Raw genomic sequence first — 18,448 nt, forward strand, 5'->3', positions numbered from 1 at the left:
AGACTCATTTAGAAAAAAGTTTCGGATACATTTAAATTATTGGCATGGATTTTTTTGTGTAGGGACCAAGCAGCACATGACACGGGAGTCATTTTAAAGAAAAGGTGGATTTTTATTTTATCCAACAAAGAAATACAAAGTTTACAAACCAAATTAGAAGAACTAGGCCAATGAAACACAATAAGGTGTGAACAAAGCAGCAACCTCCAGGGTGTAAAAATGAAGCCAACGCTTAAGAGTAAAATCCTGCAGTTCCTCGAGTGTCCACTAGAGGCTGGCTGCAGAAGCACAGGAAGTCAAATACACACCCATTCAAAAAAGCTTGTTTTTACAGCAGAGATTAACATGTTTACAGCCTGGTTAAAAAAAAAAAACTAAACGGTACTGATTAGTTATTGTCATCACTGGTACAAGGACTCCACGCCTCCCCACCAACACAAAGCTTATCTTACACTGAGATCATTTAATGATTTATTTACTGTGTTTGGCTCACAGTAGTGATGATCAGAGGGGCAGAGTTGTTCCCTGAGTCATTATTACAGGGACCAAAGATAGGGAAGAGTTTCTCAGTGAAGTTACAGCCGGTGAAGGAGTAGATGAGAGCTGCTGCATCTACATCATAGAAAGAGACCACACCCTCCTCGTAATCCACAAACACGCCCACCTTCTGAGGCTTCGACTTCAGAGAGAGGAGAACACCGTTAGCTTTGTAATCACCTCCATTCCTCAACATCAGAATCCAAGGGCCTGTCTTTAGTCTTGGTGAGATTGTTTCCTTCCTATTAATTGATCCTCGGGCCACTCCTAATTCCCATTTACTTTTATTTTTAACCTCAACCTCAAAATAAAACTTTCCTGCACAAATACTCTGCTTTACTAAAACCCATAACGTCTTAGAAAACCTCTTTGGGTTGTCTGGCAGATTCTGTCTTTTACCATAATATACTTGTTTCCCGTCATCAGACAGAATGAGAAATGGCTGTGCAGTATCAGGATCCAGAGTGACGTCCACTGCATACTGCTGGATCCTCATCAGCTCAGACTCAAGCTGCTCCTCCACCTCTTCACTGAGTATCTCCTCCAGCTGAGCCACAGCGCTCCTCACCATCCCCTCATACGATGAGTGAACTCTGACCTCCGTCCAGTCTTTAGTGGGTGGGTGATCAGGGTTCAGGGATGGGAGGTTTTGGAGGAACTGGAGGTGGTCTTCAGTGCTTAAGAGCTGCTCCACTTCAGTGTTTCTCTTCATCAGCTCAGAGATTTCATCTTCCAGCTCTTCGATGAAGCCTTCAGCCTTCTCCTCTGTTGTTTTCTGCTTCTCCTCAAGTAAGTCAAGAAGCTGAGCCAGGCCTTCCTCGACAGACCGGATCAGAGCTGTGAAGACCTGCACGCTGTCTGATTTCTCCCGGTCAGTATCTGCCCTGCTGAGCTCCACTGAATCCTTCATCTCCTGAATCTTCAGATGTCTCTCCTCCATCATTTTCTGAATTTCAGCCTCCGTCTCACTCAGCTCAGCCTTCTTCTTTTCATATTGCTCCATCAAGGGAACAATACAGTGAAGCTTGTGATTTGATTCAGTGCATCTTCGACACACACACATCTGATCCGTCTTGCAGAACATCTCCAGAGGTCTGCCGTGACCTTCACACATTCTGTCCTGCAGGTTCTCCATAGGATCGACCAGCTCGTGTTTCATCGGACCTGTTATGTTCTGATGAATCTCCAGGTGAGTCTCACAGTAGGAGGTCAGACACATTAGGCAGGACTTCAGAGCCTTCACTTTGGATTCAGTGCAGACGTCACACAGAACTTCTCCAGAGTTGGTGTTTTCCTTCAGAGACATTCTGCTGCTTCTCTTTACAGTCGACTGTCTGAACTGAGCAGCCATCTCTGATATGAACGTGTTGACTCGAAGCTGAGGACGTTTTTCAAACACATCTTTACACATGGGACACTCACACTGATCATTAACATCCCAGTGATGAGTGATGCAGCTCTTGCAGAAGTTGTGTCCACATGGTATGGAGACTGGATCAGTGAACACATCCAGACAGATGGAGCACATAAACTGCTCTTCAGATAGCATGCAGCTGGCGGCAGACATTTCTAGAAACGGAGAGAAAAACCAATCGATAACGTGAAACATGTTGAAACAAGGAACTCTAACAAATCTTGTATTTATATACCAATGTCTATAAAGCCTTTGCATTGTGGGAAACAGTACATGAGAGACACTTCTCTGATGCAGACTGTAGATTTGTCACGTATCAGCACAACATCCGGGTTTTCTTTTGGCGTACTGCAGATCTCGCATTTGTTCGCATACTGCGCTTTAACCAAATCAGTATGAACTACTGGTGCTGTAGGTGGTTTGATTGACCACCTACAGTAACAGTGACCTCCCTCACATCATGGTGGATTCATGTTGGCTCTCTGTAAATAATATATTTAAATGTACGGTCTGGACCTGCTCTTTAAAAAGGAAACGTGAGCAGTAGGAATTGTGGTTAATAAAGACTGATAAATGGTGATCTAGTAGCTGAGGAGAAGAGTGAGCTTATTATTTATTTTTTAAAAGAGGACAAAATTAAACTCTGAGTAGAGATTAAAATATCACTGAACTAACAAACACAATATGTAGGCTACAGAATGTTAAAAAACGAATTCAAGGTGAAACCTTTAAACAAAACAGTGTTTGCTGCCATCATGCGGCCATGAGATGTAACTGCAGCATCTCTTTGTAGACATTCTGACTTTTATTATTTAATCAGCAGACAAAGGACTTGTTATTATCTAACCTATGATTTACGTCATATATTTATCTACGTCTGTGGTCATAGTCTGATAAATGTTGAAGTCTGCTTGATTTTAAAAAGCTCTCAGTATTTGGTGTATTAGAAGATATTTTTATATTGGACAAAATGTTTCTGTGTACACCTGACACACCTGACAAAGACTACGTCATCACGCTGACGTTCAGACATTTAATCTCCAGTAAAGTTAGCTTTATATTCAGATGAGTTCACAGGTATTTCACCTGTCTGAATAATAATTACTTCTATCAATGCCCGGAGCAGCAACAGAAACACTGTCAGACTTCTTCACTTCTTCTCTGAAACTCTTTGAGCCCTGATTGAAAACTTGAATACAGCTCTATTCTTTCTCTCGCTCTCTCTTTTTATCAAAGCCTACGGTTACTTATCATGCTCACCTGTGCGGATGCGACTTCGTGATGTCAGACAGGTAAAGGAGTTGATGAAACGATCTTTTTTTCAGATACAAACAGACGTTGTTCTTCTTCAGCGGTGAAGTTCTGTCACTTTCATTTCCTCGAGTGTGACACCGAAACACTTTTCTCGGTGTTGCTCCGCCTCGCACTGCGCATGCGTCACTTCGTTTTAGTTGAGTTTAGAAAAAGGAGGTAGTTATAAGCACGTGACGTAGGTGCAAAGATCGAGAAGGGTCGAGTGGTCTGTCTGCAGGCTGCAAGAGGTGTGAGAGGGGCTTTCTTTAAAAGCAAACGATTATTATTTTTATTTAAACGATGTTTTAGTTCACCAAGCGTTAAAAACAGGGTAAACGGAGGTGTTAGTTTAATTAAGTAGGCCTATATGTGACATTTATCCTATTTTCGTTAAATATTCATAGATAATTATGTCTCCTTACTGAAATTATTTGACTTTATTACATGCTAGATTTCATAATTATTATATTTTTGATTCAATTTTGTGTATAAAAATAAAAATATTCCCTTTTTTATTTACTCTCAGCTCCATCCAACAATCTGCACAGACAGGCTGCCGGGCTTCTACTGCAGATATGCTTGTAGGATACTACAGCTTTTATGTTGCTGGAGGAACTTCTGAATTATGTTTCATAAATAAAAATGTTCATTTAGTTTTGCCTTTGTTTTAAGCTTTGAAAAATGAATTTAAGCCAGAAAGATTTGGAAAAGTCACGGACTTGTATTATATGAGATCTATTTATGATGTTTAATTTTGTAATATAATTAAATATCCAATCAAACATCAAGTAGCCTAATGATATTCAGCCCTACATTTTACTGCTTATGTTTGTATGTTTTCATTTGTCTTTCAGACATTAACACATATTTGTCCTTTTTTATGCTGTTGTTTGAGTAACTTTGCTGTTGTGTGGGTAATTAAGAAAATACATTTTATAAATTTACTAAATACAAACGACTTTATTTTGTATATCAACCCAAAATAAATGGAGGCTTCATCATTGTTAATGTTAATGAAATATGTACTTTTTGTCAAATGACTAAAAAGAAAAGACCCACCCAAAGATTTCAACACCAATAGGCTGATAGGCACTATGATGGCAGGAGTGGTCAAATATTCAAAATGTCCCGAGGTGAAACACACCTGTAATGATCACATTTCAGATATAACACCAGGACAAATACACAAAGGCAAAATACATATAGTCAAAACATTATTTATTTACCGCACTAATACAAGAGACATCGTATAAAAACATCAACACAGATAAATCCAAAAAGCAGACAGCGTTAAAATGTGAAGAGCAGGAAACACATCTGATTACTACAGATGTTCATCATGTTTACATGTTCTACGTTTAGATTCATTTTTACAGATGTGCGTCCAAGTTTTAACAACATACCCATTTAAATAGTTTATATTTGAAACATTTGAAACAAGGTCGCTTCATGTCTCGTCATTTAAAGCGGTCATCACCCTCTCATGTTTTCTCATCAATTTAACATTTTTAACATTTTTTAGGAGAAATGTTTTTTGAAGATTGTTTAGAGGAAATATTTAATGTGGTATTCCTGATTGAGGCCTTCAGGCATTAAAGTCTGGAGAGTGAATGTGTGGAAACTCTCTCTTTGAAGTCAGAGGGAATTTAAATCAGCTTTTCTTCTGGATAAACGTCGCTGAGTTTAAACACACGTCTTGAGTTTCTATGAGACTTTAATGACACTGAGCACAGATCCATTAGTTTAGAGGGGACATATTATGAACACTTCTACAGTGTTTCTGAACATATATTTGGGTAACCTGAGTGTCTACTGACCCACAAAATGTGAAATAAACCCATCCAGTCCTTTGTTTGTGGTCTGCATAAGTCTTACAACACAGAGAAAAATGCTCCGTTCCAAATATGCTCTCCTTGTGATGTCACAGTGGGATTCTGGTAAAAAATCCCCTCCCCTCCCCTGGTGTCTCCACCCATGGACTCATCCCCCAGCCTAGAACAAAACTTTTGTGCAGGTCCGCCATTTTTATTCTTGCTACAGAGGATTGATGTCGACTAGGAAAACTCAGGGGGGCTCATTGCATTTAAAGAGACACACACACCAAAATGGAGCGTTCTGAGAGAGCTGGTTCATACAGGGTCATAAACTTCCTCTGGTGCTTGATTCATGTTATATTTTGACCAAAGCACAGCACAGATGTTTCATTTAGACCACAGGGGGACTGTTTGAAAAAGTGGAAAAGGGGGATAATATGTCCTCTTTAATTTGATTGAGCATCGTTAGGATATTTTACATTAAATTAAAACGAGTTTAAGATGAGAATAAAGGAAAGACAGCACCAACAGAACATTACATAAAGTACATATTTTGTTACTGGTCGTACACTGGTTTAAAGCTGTGGTCACTTTGTGAAGGCACATTTACACTCCAGCTTGCACACTGCACTTTAAAGAAAACACATACTGCACAGAAAACACCCGACTGCTTAACAGAACGGAATTCAAATCATCTTCTGCGGGTAACATCTCTCTGTTGTGCAATCTAACGCAGAGTAGCAGCTGCAGGCAGAACCTGGAGGACATACACTACAAACAAAACACCCAAATACTCAATAAAAACTTCAGACAAAACCAAGATACCTTAGTGTGCAAATTGATGATGTGACTCCATAAAGTGCCCACACCACGGCCTTTAAACCGGTGCACGACTAGGAAGGACGTACCTCTTCGTTACAACGTTTCATCATCATTTTCATCATATGATTCACTAGATCGTCTTCCTCTGAGCTATCAAACTCGTTAACATACAGTGACTGAACTGAGAACCCCAAATACACGTAACAGTCCAGTGTCTCAGTTTGTTCTAGAGGAGAACACCCAGCCTACCTATTTGTATAAGGACAAGTATGGAGCAAGTAAAGTGATGCCACACACCACAGCTTTTACATCCGAAGCTAATTTGCATCGCCCGTCCCCAGATGGGTCTGTAAAAGACATCAAAGTCAACAACAGATGAACAGACCCAAACAAGCACAGCAACAATAGACAATAGAGTACAGGATACAAACTATCATACAATAAAACAAAGTAAAACAGGAAGAGCAAGATCAAATATGACCACAAGACTGAGTCCTCTTTTTGAACTGTTCCAGTTTGAGTTTAGAATGGCTCCAGTCTGGATCCAGTTTGAGCTCTCCACTTGTTGATCCCCTGCACAGAGATGGATGTTTGTCCGAGATCTTAAATCAATGAAAAATCTATGGGTAGGTGTGTTAATGGTGCTCTCCGCCTCCCCACCAACACAAAGCTTATCTCACATTGAGATCATTTAATGATTTATTTACTGTGTTTGGCTCACAGGACTGATAATCAGAGGGGCACAGTCATCTGAACAGGGACCAAAGATAGGGAAGAGTTTCTCAGTGAAGTTACAGCCGGTGAAGGAGTAGATGAGAGCTGCTGCATCTACATCATAGAAAGAGACCACACCCTCCTCGTAATCCACAAACACGCCCACCGTCTGAGGCTTCGACTTCAGAGAGAGGAGAACACCGTTAGCTTTGTAATCACCTCCATTCATCAACCTCAGAATCCAAGGGCCTGTCTCTAGTCTTGGTGAGATTCTTTCCTTCCTGTTAATCGACCCTCGGGCCACTCCTAAATCCCATTTATTTTTATTTTTAACCTCAACCTCAAAATAAATCTTTCCTACAGAAATACTCTCCTTACCCATAACACAAACCGTCTCAGAAAACCTCTCTGGGTTGTCTGGGCGATTCTTTCTTTTACCATAATATACTTGTTTCCCGTCATCAGACAGAATGAGAAATGGATGTGCAGTATCAGGATCCAGAGTGACGTCCACTGCATACTGCTGGATCCTCATCAGCTCAGACTCAAGCTGCTTCTTTACCTCTTCACTGAGTTTCTCCTCCAGCTGAGTCACAGCGCTCCTCACCATCCCCTCATACGATGAGTGAACTCTGACCTCCGTAGAGTCTTTAGTGGGTGGGTGATCAGGGTTCAGGGATGGGAGGTTTTGGAGGAACTGGAGGTGGTCTTCAGTGCTTAAGAGCTGCTCCACTTCAGTGTTTCTCTCCATCAGCTCAGAGATTTCATCTTCCAGCTCTCTGATGAAGCCTTCAGCCTTCTCCTCTGTTGTTTTCTGCTTCTCCTCAAGTAAGTCAAGAAGTTGAGCCAGGCCTTCCTCGACAGACCGGATCAGAGCGGTGAAGACCTGCACGCTGTCTGATTTCTCCCGGTCAGTATCTGCCCTGCTGAGCTCCACTGAATCCTTAATCTCCTGAATCTTCAGATGTCTCTCCTCGATCATTTTCTGAATTTCAGTCTCCGTCTCACTCAGCTCAGCCTTCTTCTTTTCAAATTGCTCCATCAAGGGAACAATACAGTGAAGCTTGTGATTTGATTCAGTGCAGCTGAGACACACACACATCTGATCCGTCTTGCAGAACATCTCCAGAGGTCTGCTGTGACCTTCACACATTCTGTCCTGCAGGTTCTCCATAGGATCAACCAGCTCGTGTTTCATCCGACCTGTCATGTTCTGATGAAACTCCAGGTGAGTCTCACAGTAGGAGGTCAGACACATTAGGCAGGACTTTAGAGCCTTCATTTTGGATTCAGTGCAGACGTCACACAGAACTTCTCCAGAGTTGGTGTTTTTCTTCAGAGACATTCTGCTGTTTCTCTTCACAGCCAACTGTCTGAACTGAACAGCCATCTCTGATATGAACGTGTTGACGTGAAGCTCAGGTCTACTGTTAAAAACCTTTGAACACAATGGACACTGACACGGGGCATTAACATCCCAGTGATGAGTGATGCAGCTCTTGCAGAAGTTGTGTCCACATGGTATGGAGACTGGATCAGTGAACACATCCAGACAGATGGAGCACAGAAACTGATCTTTAGAAAACATGCAGCTGGTGGCAGACATTTCTAGAAACGGAGAGAGAGAAAAAGAAAATAAATCAACCTTTCAAAGATAGAAGTCTGAGGGGAGACTTCAATTATAAACTAATTGAAAACACTCAGTAATGTGGCAAATTCTGAAACCATCCGGTCTTTGTTTTGTGAACAAACACGGTCTCCATCTCAATTTTTTGTCTCGGTCTCGGACTGGGCAGACTCCAGATTGAAATTTATTTTTTGCCTTTCTTAGAGGGCAGCTGAAGAGAGACAGGAAATATAGGGAGCAGAACTTGGGGGGCATGACATGCAGGAAAGGGCAGAGGTCGGACTCAAACCCAAGGCCGCTGCAACAAGGACTATAGCCTCCGTACATGGGGAATGCAATTTAAACACTAGGCAATTGGCGTCCCATTAGACCTACTTTCAAACTTACATCAACTAGACATCAAAATCAGGCAGGTGAGTGTGAAGACAGGAGACAGAAATAAACAATGAGCAGAATCGAAATAATGAGAGACACTTTTATGACAGTGTTTGCTGCCATCGTGTGGCCATAAGTGGTCACTTCAGTGGGATCTTACACTTTGTAGACTCACTTTTAATTGTGGACAGATGTTCGGTGAATTAAAGATATTCTTATATTTTAGACACAATGCCTGTGGTGACAATGAGACTTGAACCAGCAAACAAAAGACCACGCTGATACAGACATCCATACTCTTAAATCTGGCAAGATCCAAAGAGTTCTCAATTATTCCCCATGTCTCAATAATTGTGGTCTGATTTTGAATATTTGTGTCCATAAAGGAAGAAAAACTTCTCATATGATTTACTTCAGTCCTCTGAAACTCTTTCAACCTCTGACTGAAAACAGGAAAAGGAATTTCTTAAAATGCTGTTTTAAACACTCTAAATATTATTAATATTAATGCACTCACCTGTGTGTAACTGCAAAACTTCGGCGTGTATCAGGAAGCCTAAAGGTCTGATTAAATGATCTCGTAAGTTAGATAGAAAGCGACCTTACTGTTCTCCAGCGATTTCTTTCACTTTCATTTCCTGGAGTTTGACACTCCTCCAAGTGCTGCTCCGCCTTCACTGCACTGACGTGATCCTTCATGAGCTCCAAAGTTAACTCTTCAACAGATATTATTTAGCCCAACAATTTCCGTGAAATCTTCTTAATATGATCGTTTAAGAGTCACATGTCAGCAGGTTTCAGCAGAGATATATTGTTCGGGAATACGGGAGGCCGTTTGAGCATTTATTCGATATCCATAACAAGCATTAGTTTCCTGCACTAATTCAGCCTTTGACAGTACTAGTGAAAGCTGAAAGCATTACTTGTTACCATAGGCTGTACATATTGATGGAAGAAGACTGAGTGACATTACCTATCTGTTCCTGCAGGGGGCTCTGGAGTCCCATTGATGGCAGTCTCCATCCGGGAAATGCTGTCTCTCTCATTGTAACTTTCGGTTAACCTCAGGACAGGCTGAGTGCTGGAGCTGAGGCAGGTTTTAAGCCTCTTAACAAACCGTTGCATCGTGCCCACCTGTCAATCATGTCAGCTACCCATCGAACTACTGATCACATGTATCGTTCATAAAGTCAAAACTGAGCTGTTAGAAAAAAGAATTCACCCCCCGTAGAGTGTGTGACAATAACTAATAAACCTTATTTTGTTTTTTTGAACCAGGCTGTTAACATGTTAATTTCTGCTTTTAAAACAAATGTTTTTTTAATATGATGTGTATGTGACTTCTGATGCTCTTGAAGCCAGCCTCAAGTGGACACTCTTAGAACTGCAGGATGTTGAAATTCTGCATCAGCTTCATTTTTCAACACCGGAGGTTGCTGCCTGTTTGTTACGTATTGTGTTTCTATGGAAAGCCATTTGAGCATTTATTCAATATCCATGATATCAATCTTCAGTTTGCTGCTGTAGTCCGGTCTTCTGCAGCACTAGTTTATCAGTTCATCGCGAAAAGCTTTACTGGTAATATAGTTGACAGCAAAAACTCCTACATGTAAACTAGTAAAGCTGAAGAATGTTTATAAGTTAATTGGTCAAATCTAACATGTTAATGAGTCAATTAGTAAGCTAAAATGATGTTTACTAGCTCACTAGTAAAGCTTTTTGCTATCAGCTTGTAAACTACTGCTGCCAAAAATCCAACTAATTCAGGAAACTGAAGATTGATATCCAGGATATCAAATACATGTTCAAATTGCTTTCCATACACATCAAAAGCAAAGACATGTTAATGAGTAATGTCCAAAACAAACACTAGTTTGACTAGTAAGATGGTATTTTTTAACTATTAGTTAGTTGGTAAATATTTTAAGCATCACTTGTTAACTCATAAGGTTAAAAACCAGTAAACCATTTTGGCCTACCAAGATAACTAGTCAAGATTTTCAACATGACTAATTAACTAGTGACCGTAACTCCAAAACGCCCTTACTAGTGCTACAAGAGGATATTGTGTCTGTTACTAGTTAACTCATAGATATATCATTTTTGCTGTCTACTACCTAGCTAGTAAGGCTTTCAGTTTTTAACTAGTGAACTAGTACACATATGGTAATATGGTAGTTGGCTGAAATGATATTCCAAAGGGCCACTTTATTGAAAAATGTTGTGACGAACTGATCAGGCACATTAGGTTTTTAAGGTTAAATTCAGTTCTTTAAAGGTCCAATCATAGAGATGTGTAGTGAGTGAAATGATAAAGTGACCTTACTATATGATCAGACATTAATGAAACATGCTATGTTGAAGTGCTTCTCTGACAAAAATGCAGCAGTCAGTATGTCTTCCTTCTAACTTTAGATTCTGCTCCTGAATGCTCTGGATTTTTTTGGACCAGAGAAGGTAGGCGGTTTTAAGGCACCCCCACACGGCCATTTTGGACGCCCCTCGGTTTGCCAGATATGAGAGCAGTTATCAGGTCAAAGCAACAGATGTTGCAACGATGGAAGCGGGCAAGAGAAGTGGTTCAGGTAGAAGTGATTGTACCCGACCTAAAAAGCCTCTGCATGTTTCTAATAAGCTCCATGAGCAGAAACGTGTTCAAACTAGAATCAATATTGGAGATGCTTTTGGAAAATGGAGAGAGGTTAGAACACAGAAAGGTTTACAGAACGATGCAGAGCTGGCTAAACACTGAAGCTTCAGTGTCCACCACATGGCAACCTGCATGAGCATCGACTCTAGAGAGGAGGGGGTGGGGGGAGACAGCTCTCTCCAATGTTTAGAATTTGGACTGCAGTACCAATTTTAAACACTAGGTGTCAGAGTTACATATTGCTCCTTTAAGCAAAGTTAACAAGACTGACAGGTACATGGTCAATATTTCATAAATTCAAGCAGAGCTTTGTTGCAAGAAATATCTTTAATTGACACAAGCATCACATATCAGTCTTATATTTTCATTTAGACAATGATCATTTACAGTGAGATTTGATTCTTCTGTGATTCCACAAGTTATGGTGGAATGCGTGTGAGTATTGTTTAATAATCACTAGACAATAGACTGTATTGAAAGTTGGATGACATGGCCACTCACTACAAGTGAAGCCAAAAGATTTGGAGCTACCCCTACTAACTGGTTGCACTGCCGGCCATAAGCCCCGCCTCCTCCATGCCAACAGATGAGGCATGGGTCAAACTATAAAATCCATAACCGTAAGTGTCTGCTTGAATCCGACACAAAAATCTGCTCAACTGTGGCCAGGTGCAACCCCAAAATCCTTGAATGTTATTCAAGGATGAGTGTGGTATAGAGGTAACTAACACACAAATAGTTCAAGAAAGAATAAAAGTACTGTTAGGGAGCAGGCAGGAGATGTGGTCGAGACAGCAGCAGGTTTGGATACAGGTCAGCAGTCCATATAAACAAAAAACTCCAGTTACGGGAGGGGAGAAGACGAATTTGAACCAAGAGGAGGGTAAGGAAGGTAAGCAGGTTAGTTTAAAGATGTAGCGACACGGTGAAGGTCTCAAAACCTCTGGAATCAACAGGTAAGGACACATGTAAACTTGCTATGTGGAGCCCTGGGGGAGAGGAAGAAAGAAGCCAGGGACGCTGAGCCATAACTCGTGGTCATGGACACAAGGCTGAGCCGATTTCCTGGATTACAATAAGACGCAATTGTCAGAGGCACACAGGGTCAGCAACTGGTAATTAATCCAAAGAAGAGTGCTGGGAAGTCTTGGATGAGATGGTGAAGTGCAATCCGGAGAAGCAAAGCGGCACAACTTCATCAGCTAACAAGGTGCATGAAGAGTGAAAGGCTTGAAGAGGTCAAAAAGCTCCAGCAACACTTGTAGTATGAAGATCAACTTTATTAACAAATTAGACCGACGCGTTTCGGCTTGTGGCCTTCATCAGGGTTGTGATGATCAATCTGGCAAAGAGTGAGTGAGCTTGAGAGGCTTATATCCTAGCTTGACTGTACATCTACAGCAGCTGTGTGCAAAGGGGAGCTGAGTTGACTGTTGAGGTGAGTGTGGCCAGCACAGGTGAGGTGGGTGCAAAATGGCTGAGATCCAAGAAGCTGAACTGCAACATTTAATGGTTAAATACTAAAACCTTTGTCACTGACAGAAGAGATGATTAGAGGGGCAGAGTTTTTGCCATTGTCAAGATTACAGGGACGGAAGTATGGGTAGAGTTTGCAACCAAAGTTACAGCCGGTGAAGGAGTAGATGAGAGCTGCTGCATCTACATCATAGAAGGAGACCACACCCTCCTCATAATCAACAAACACCCCAACCTTCTGTGGCTGTGACTTCAGAGAGAGGAAGACAGAGGGACCAGCAAACGCTCTGTATTCACTTCCATTCCTCAGCCAAATTGCCCAGAATCCATTCCTTGGGCTGAGTGTGATTTGTCCCTTCCTGTTCACCCACTCTCTGGCTATTCCTAATTCCCATTTAGTTTTACCTTTAACCTGAACCTCAAAATAAAACTTTCCAGAAGAAAAACTCTGTTTTCCCAAAACACAAGCACAAGTAGAAAACCTCTTTTGGATGTCTGGGAGATTGTGTTTTGCATCGCAATAGTTCACTTGTTTCCCGTCATTTTTCAGAATCAGTTTGGAATTTGCTGTATCAGGATCCAGAGTGATATCCACTGCATACTGCTGGATCCTCATCAGCTCAGACTCAAGCTGCTTCTCCACCTCTTCACTGAGTTTCTCCTCCAGCTGAGCCACAGCTCTCCTCACCATCCCCTCATACGATGAGTGAACTCTGACCTCCGTCCAGTCTTTAGTGGGTTGAGCAGCGTTAAGTGATGGGAGGTTTTGGAGGAACTGGAGGTGGTCTTCAGTGCGTGTGAGCAGCTCGACTTCGGTGCTTCTCTCCATCAGCTCAGAGATTTCATCTTCCAGCTCTTTGATGAAGCCTTCAGCCTTCTCCTCTTTTGTTTTCTGCTTCTCCTCAATAAGCACAAGTAGCTGAGCCAGGTGATTCTCAACATTTTGGATCAGAGCTGTGAAGACCTGCACGCTGTCTGATTTCTCTCGCTCTGTATCTTCCCGGCTGAGCTCCACTGAATCCTTCATCTCCTGAATCTTCAGGCGTCTCTCCTCGATCATTTTCTGAATTTCCTCCTCTGTCTCTCCCAGCACAGCCTTTTGGCTCTGATATTCATCCATTAGAGTAACAATACGATGTGGCTTATGATCTATATTGATGCATCTTCGACACACACACATCTGATCCGTCTCACAGAACATCTCCAGAGGTTTGCTGTGACTTTTACAGATTCTGTCCTCCAGATTCTCCACAGGATCGATCAACTCGTGTCTCTTCAGGCCTGGGATTCTGTGATGAGGCTCCAGGTGAGTCTCACAGTAGGAGGTCATACACATCAGGCAGGACTTTAGAGCCTTCGTTTTGGATTCAGTGCAGACGTCACACAGAACTTCTCCAGAGTTGGTGTGTTTCTTCAGAGACATTCTGCTGCTTTTCTTTTTTGTTGACTGTCTGAAATTAGCAGCCATCTCTGATATGAACGTGTTGACGTGGAGCTCAGGTCTACTGTGATGAACTGTCTTACACATGGGACACTCACAGGTCTTATTAACATCCCAGTGATGAGTAATGCAGTTCTTGCAGAAGTTGTGTCCACATGGTATGGAGACTGGATCAGTGAACACATCCAGACAGATGGAGCACCGAAACTGCTCTTCAGAGAGGAAAGTGCAGGCAGAAGCCATTTTGTATGTCGGACCTGAGAAAAAAAACAAAGAAAATCTGGTACATAAACAAGCAAATGGAAGAATTGTTCAAAGTAAAGTTCTTAGCAGCAAGTTACAGAACTGAATTAGGGCCAGACAATAGGTTTAAAAAACTACGGATGTAAAATCATTTTATTTTGGGCCGGCCTTAAAGTTTTTAGTTACGAAAACAGTTTGCCCAAACGTGACAAATAACCTGAATCGCCTTTTTGACCACCTAAACATGCTCAGAAACACTTTGCACCGCAGCTGAAGTGTATATTCCACATGCATCATTCAAGTGGGTGTTGGTGAATACCTCAAAAGCTTCACCTTCATGTATGACATTTGGTAAGCAGATGTATCAAGTCCAGCGCTACAAAAAAGTCCCACCTTTTCAAAATCTATTTTTATCTATTTTGTTCAAAGTTGAAATTTAGGTGTATTTTTGCCCATTTCGAGGGGCCGTACTTGGATAAATCTGATCAAGCTCAAATTTGGTGCACAGGTAGAGGAAACCTTGATGATGAAAATACATCAAACTCGTGTACAAATCTCAAAGGGTGTGGTCATGGCAGCTCACCAAATTTGATTTCATGACATGAAACAGGATGTGGCTGTTACTCAAAACTACTGGGTCCAAACTGAGACACACTTTACATATGTGACGAAAGATACCTTCTACACATACTGTTAGATTCTGAGTTACCCCTGTACAGGAGGTACTGGACCAGCTCTCTGTGTAAGGTGTCAAGCTCAAGTGTGAATGCCCTTAAACACATCTTTTGTATTGTTCTTCCCCCGTGTATTTTCTGTTCTTATTGCTGATTAAAGTTTCTAGAGCTTCCTGTTTTATTTTCTCTATTGTATATCTTTGTTTTCTGTTTCCTGGGTATTTTTCTGTTCATGATCCTGTCTTTAGTTTTCAGTGTTTCCGGTTTATGTTGTTTTTCCCCCTGTGTATCATGTCTTTCCTGTTTCCTCCTGCCTGTGTGTTTCCTTCCAGTTCTGATTGCCCTGATTGTCTTCACCTGTGTGATTTTTCCATCTGTGTTTGATTGCCCCTAGGCTCTGGCTGAATCTCGATGAGAACCTCCCTGAACCCTGAACCCTAAACGTGACTTCTCTGTAACCATGACAGAATGATTTCTCTGCTGTAGGATAAATAAAGGTTTATCTTATAGGGACCAACACGCGCTCTGTCTCTCTTGTTTTAACTTGCAGAAAAGTTCTGAATTAGCTTCCCCTGGGAATCTTATGTTTCACGTCACAACGCAATGAACTCTGGGTAATTCCCTCACACTAAGTCTGCAGATATGCCCACTTACGGACAGGGTGCATAACGGGCTGGAAAAGTCAGAGAGAGATTCCTCACACACTTAAGGATTCGACAGTGGGACAGCACCAAGCCCTCACAGACTGAGCGGAAACATACATCAAAGTCAGTGAGCGTGTGAGGGCGGACATCGAGATTCTGCCTCTTTCTTCCCCTCTGTGTCACTTCATCGTCAGTCGTCTATACAACACGTGGTCCGGTATCGTCAGATTTTCTCTCTGGCTCCCTGAGGTTTGTTTTTCCTTGTTTTGTTTTTTTTTGCAGATTTTGGTGATTTTGGTTTAATTGTGAAAGTAAGCTTTTAGACTTTTGCTAAATAAATGATTTTGGTTTTCTGCAGTTGGGTCCACCTCTTTGTTTTTTCAATGAACGTGACAGAACTCATGTTGTCCAAATAAACTCAAATGAATATTTCTGTTAATATTTTCTGTATTTCACTCCATCACAGACTTTCTTTTTCTGTCTCTAATCTCAAAATGCAAACATAACAAATAATGTTGACATAATTCTTGTTAAAAAAAAAAAAATCTTCCTCATCTCAATGTCATGAGTCTTTGAATACTGCAAAGATATTTACCAACACTTCAGGTACTAATTGAAAATGTCTCTTTGTAATTCTCCATCAGCACACATCATCATCACCAGCAGTATGTTTTTGTTCTTTTCCAATAAATGTATTTGATGTACTCACCTCGGCCGGATTTAAAGGTCTGATGAAGTGAGTTTGATCTTCCTCCGAGAGACACAGAAAGCCTCGACACGTCGTCCCTCTATTTATTTGGTTTAACCTGAAGAACGAGGGGAAGTTAAGACATGTCTCCGCCTCTCACTGTTGCAGGTTTGTTAACCCTTTCAGGTGAAAGATAATGGATGGAACAATAGAGGCATAAAGATGGATAACAGTGTTCACAAAAGAGGCTCACACGACACCTGTGTGCATGTTTTGTTGTATTACTTTTAATTTGGATGTGAATCGTTATCGTTTAGGTATCTATGGTGGCTGGGAAGTAAAAGTAAACAATTTGAGATTAAAATGAAGCCTTTAGGAGTCACAGGTGTTATGTATGCTCCACGAGTCTGTGCAAGGCAGGAAGTACAGATTGTCTATTGGGTTAAATTATATCAAGTGAAATCTAAGAAACAAGGAAATAGTTTTTACAGTCAAAAATGCTCATGGACCGGTTACATAACTGTTGCATAACTGATTACAAAGAGCACAGTCTCCTCTTATCAGCTTTAGAAGAAAAAAAAATTAAATTCTCTGATTAAATATCCTCTGACTTCTATCTTTGGACTGGTTGCCATGGGGAGAATAGAGAGTTTAAACTTTGTTTATTCTGGGTTGTCTGATATACTGCACCATTCCTGAGGTGTGCACAGAGCGCTGCTGTGTTGCCTTTAAATTTTGTGATAAGACTCAGGTGAAGCGGCAGCTGATAATAGACGCCGACTTGACAGCTGACCCACAACCATAAACTTGTTTTTGAAACCAGCCTTATCTTTTTATGTGATCCATTTACAACAAAAAGCTGAACTCATAGATGAAATCTGGGCAGGTCGCACATCACAACGCTGTCCTGTGCCATCAGGTCGCCGGTGGCCCGATGACCCGGCAGACTGGCGTGTAGGTGAGCTGACCCAGCCTTGTGTTTCCCTGTCGTGAGAACCAGTCTCTTCTGTCACTGTCATCTCTTGACCTCCCTGTCACATTTCAGGTAAGGGTTAGCTTTATCTATATGTAGCTGGTGCTAGCTCGTCGCACTCAGATACACACGCAGGCCTGACCTCCTCTGATTTCTCACTCTGATAACCATCACATGACGCTAACTGATTAAATCCACGGCGTTTCCATGAGCGTGTTCTATACAGAAGGGGCGGAGTTTATAAAAAATGATCAGTTAAGGCAACAATCTCTAACATTTTTTCATCTCAAAACAGTCGTTTCAAAGGTTGATTTAACAGCACAATAACTTATAACAGGGAGAATGGCGTCTCTCTCGTGTCCACAGAGTGCCACGGTCGCCTGTTTTCAGCACTATGTAACTTTAGCAAGTGGCCGAGGTCATCTCATGAGAAGTGCGTACGTCTTTACAGCACTAGTTCACACAGCAGCCTTCAGCTACAAAGCAGCCCGTTAGCCCATCTCTGTACTGTTTGATACAACGGATGGTAACACAGACTCAGGTATAATCACATGATAGTATGTATCACATGTATAGTATGTTTTAGCATCATTCAAACTCCTCGTCTGTCTAATCTAACAATGAGCACGATCAACGGGAGAACTGTTTGATGACCTGTGAGATTATAAAGAGTTCAACCTGACCAGGTCTGCTGAAATCTCCGTCCAGCCGATAGGGGCCCAAATCCTCCCCCCATGAAGGCTGAGGAGGAAGTCATCAAATGTCGCTCTCTTATCACAAACATCCTCCATGACCCGTAACCTGACCGCTCAAGTTTTAGGTTACAACCTGTTCTCTTCCTCAGTTTGGAGAGATTTGAAAAGTAAATGATAACATCTCCAGGTATCGAGTGACTCTGTGAACGAGCTCATAAAGAGTGTCACAAGTTTACAAGACAACAAAGATCTTAATCTCTGGAGAAAGTGCGTGCAATGCTTGAATGTTGTTTGTCGCTGTCGATGGCTTGAAGATTTCTAAGCAGATAAAAGAGAACAGATCTGAACAGTGTGTGGACCTTCCTAAA

The 18,448-nt window shown here is 41.5% G+C and overlaps 3 protein-coding genes across 3 annotated transcripts; all 3 read right to left on the reverse strand.

Moving 5' to 3' along the window:
* Nucleotides 1–88: 88 nt before the first annotated feature.
* LOC110001367 (E3 ubiquitin-protein ligase TRIM39-like) lies at nt 89–3,364 on the reverse strand. The gene is made up of 2 exons (XM_020656849.3): nt 3,212–3,364; nt 89–2,106 (listed from the first exon to the last, which is right to left on the reverse strand). The coding sequence occupies exon 2, from the start codon at nt 2,102–2,104 to the stop codon at nt 476–478; it is 1,629 nt and encodes a 542-aa protein (XP_020512505.2). The 5' UTR covers nt 2,105–2,106; nt 3,212–3,364; the 3' UTR covers nt 89–475.
* A 1,081-nt stretch (nt 3,365–4,445) lies between these two features.
* On the reverse strand, nt 4,446–9,256 carry LOC109992162 (E3 ubiquitin-protein ligase TRIM39-like). Its single transcript, XM_065951027.1, has 2 exons — nt 9,114–9,256; nt 4,446–8,202 (listed from the first exon to the last, which is right to left on the reverse strand). The coding sequence occupies exon 2, from the start codon at nt 8,198–8,200 to the stop codon at nt 6,584–6,586; it is 1,617 nt and encodes a 538-aa protein (XP_065807099.1). The 5' UTR covers nt 8,201–8,202; nt 9,114–9,256; the 3' UTR covers nt 4,446–6,583.
* Nucleotides 9,257–11,554: 2,298 nt separating this feature from the next.
* LOC110001370 (E3 ubiquitin-protein ligase TRIM39) lies at nt 11,555–18,448 on the reverse strand. Its single transcript, XM_020656853.3, has 3 exons — nt 18,069–18,448; nt 16,434–16,530; nt 11,555–14,420 (listed from the first exon to the last, which is right to left on the reverse strand). The coding sequence occupies exon 3, from the start codon at nt 14,404–14,406 to the stop codon at nt 12,760–12,762; it is 1,647 nt and encodes a 548-aa protein (XP_020512509.2). The 5' UTR covers nt 14,407–14,420; nt 16,434–16,530; nt 18,069–18,448; the 3' UTR covers nt 11,555–12,759.

This window comes from Labrus bergylta, chromosome 23 (assembly GCF_963930695.1).
Source record: "Labrus bergylta chromosome 23, fLabBer1.1, whole genome shotgun sequence".
Classification (NCBI taxonomy): Eukaryota; Metazoa; Chordata; class Actinopteri; order Labriformes; family Labridae; genus Labrus; species Labrus bergylta.

Bases quoted from the DNA above. Each gene is read 5' to 3' on its own strand.
- LOC110001367 (XM_020656849.3), bottom strand. From the start codon at position 2,104: ATGTCTGCCGCCAGCTGCATGCTATCTGAAGAGCAGTTTATGTGCTCC.
- LOC109992162 (XM_065951027.1), bottom strand. From the start codon at position 8,200: ATGTCTGCCACCAGCTGCATGTTTTCTAAAGATCAGTTTCTGTGCTCC.
- LOC110001370 (XM_020656853.3), bottom strand. From the start codon at position 14,406: ATGGCTTCTGCCTGCACTTTCCTCTCTGAAGAGCAGTTTCGGTGCTCC.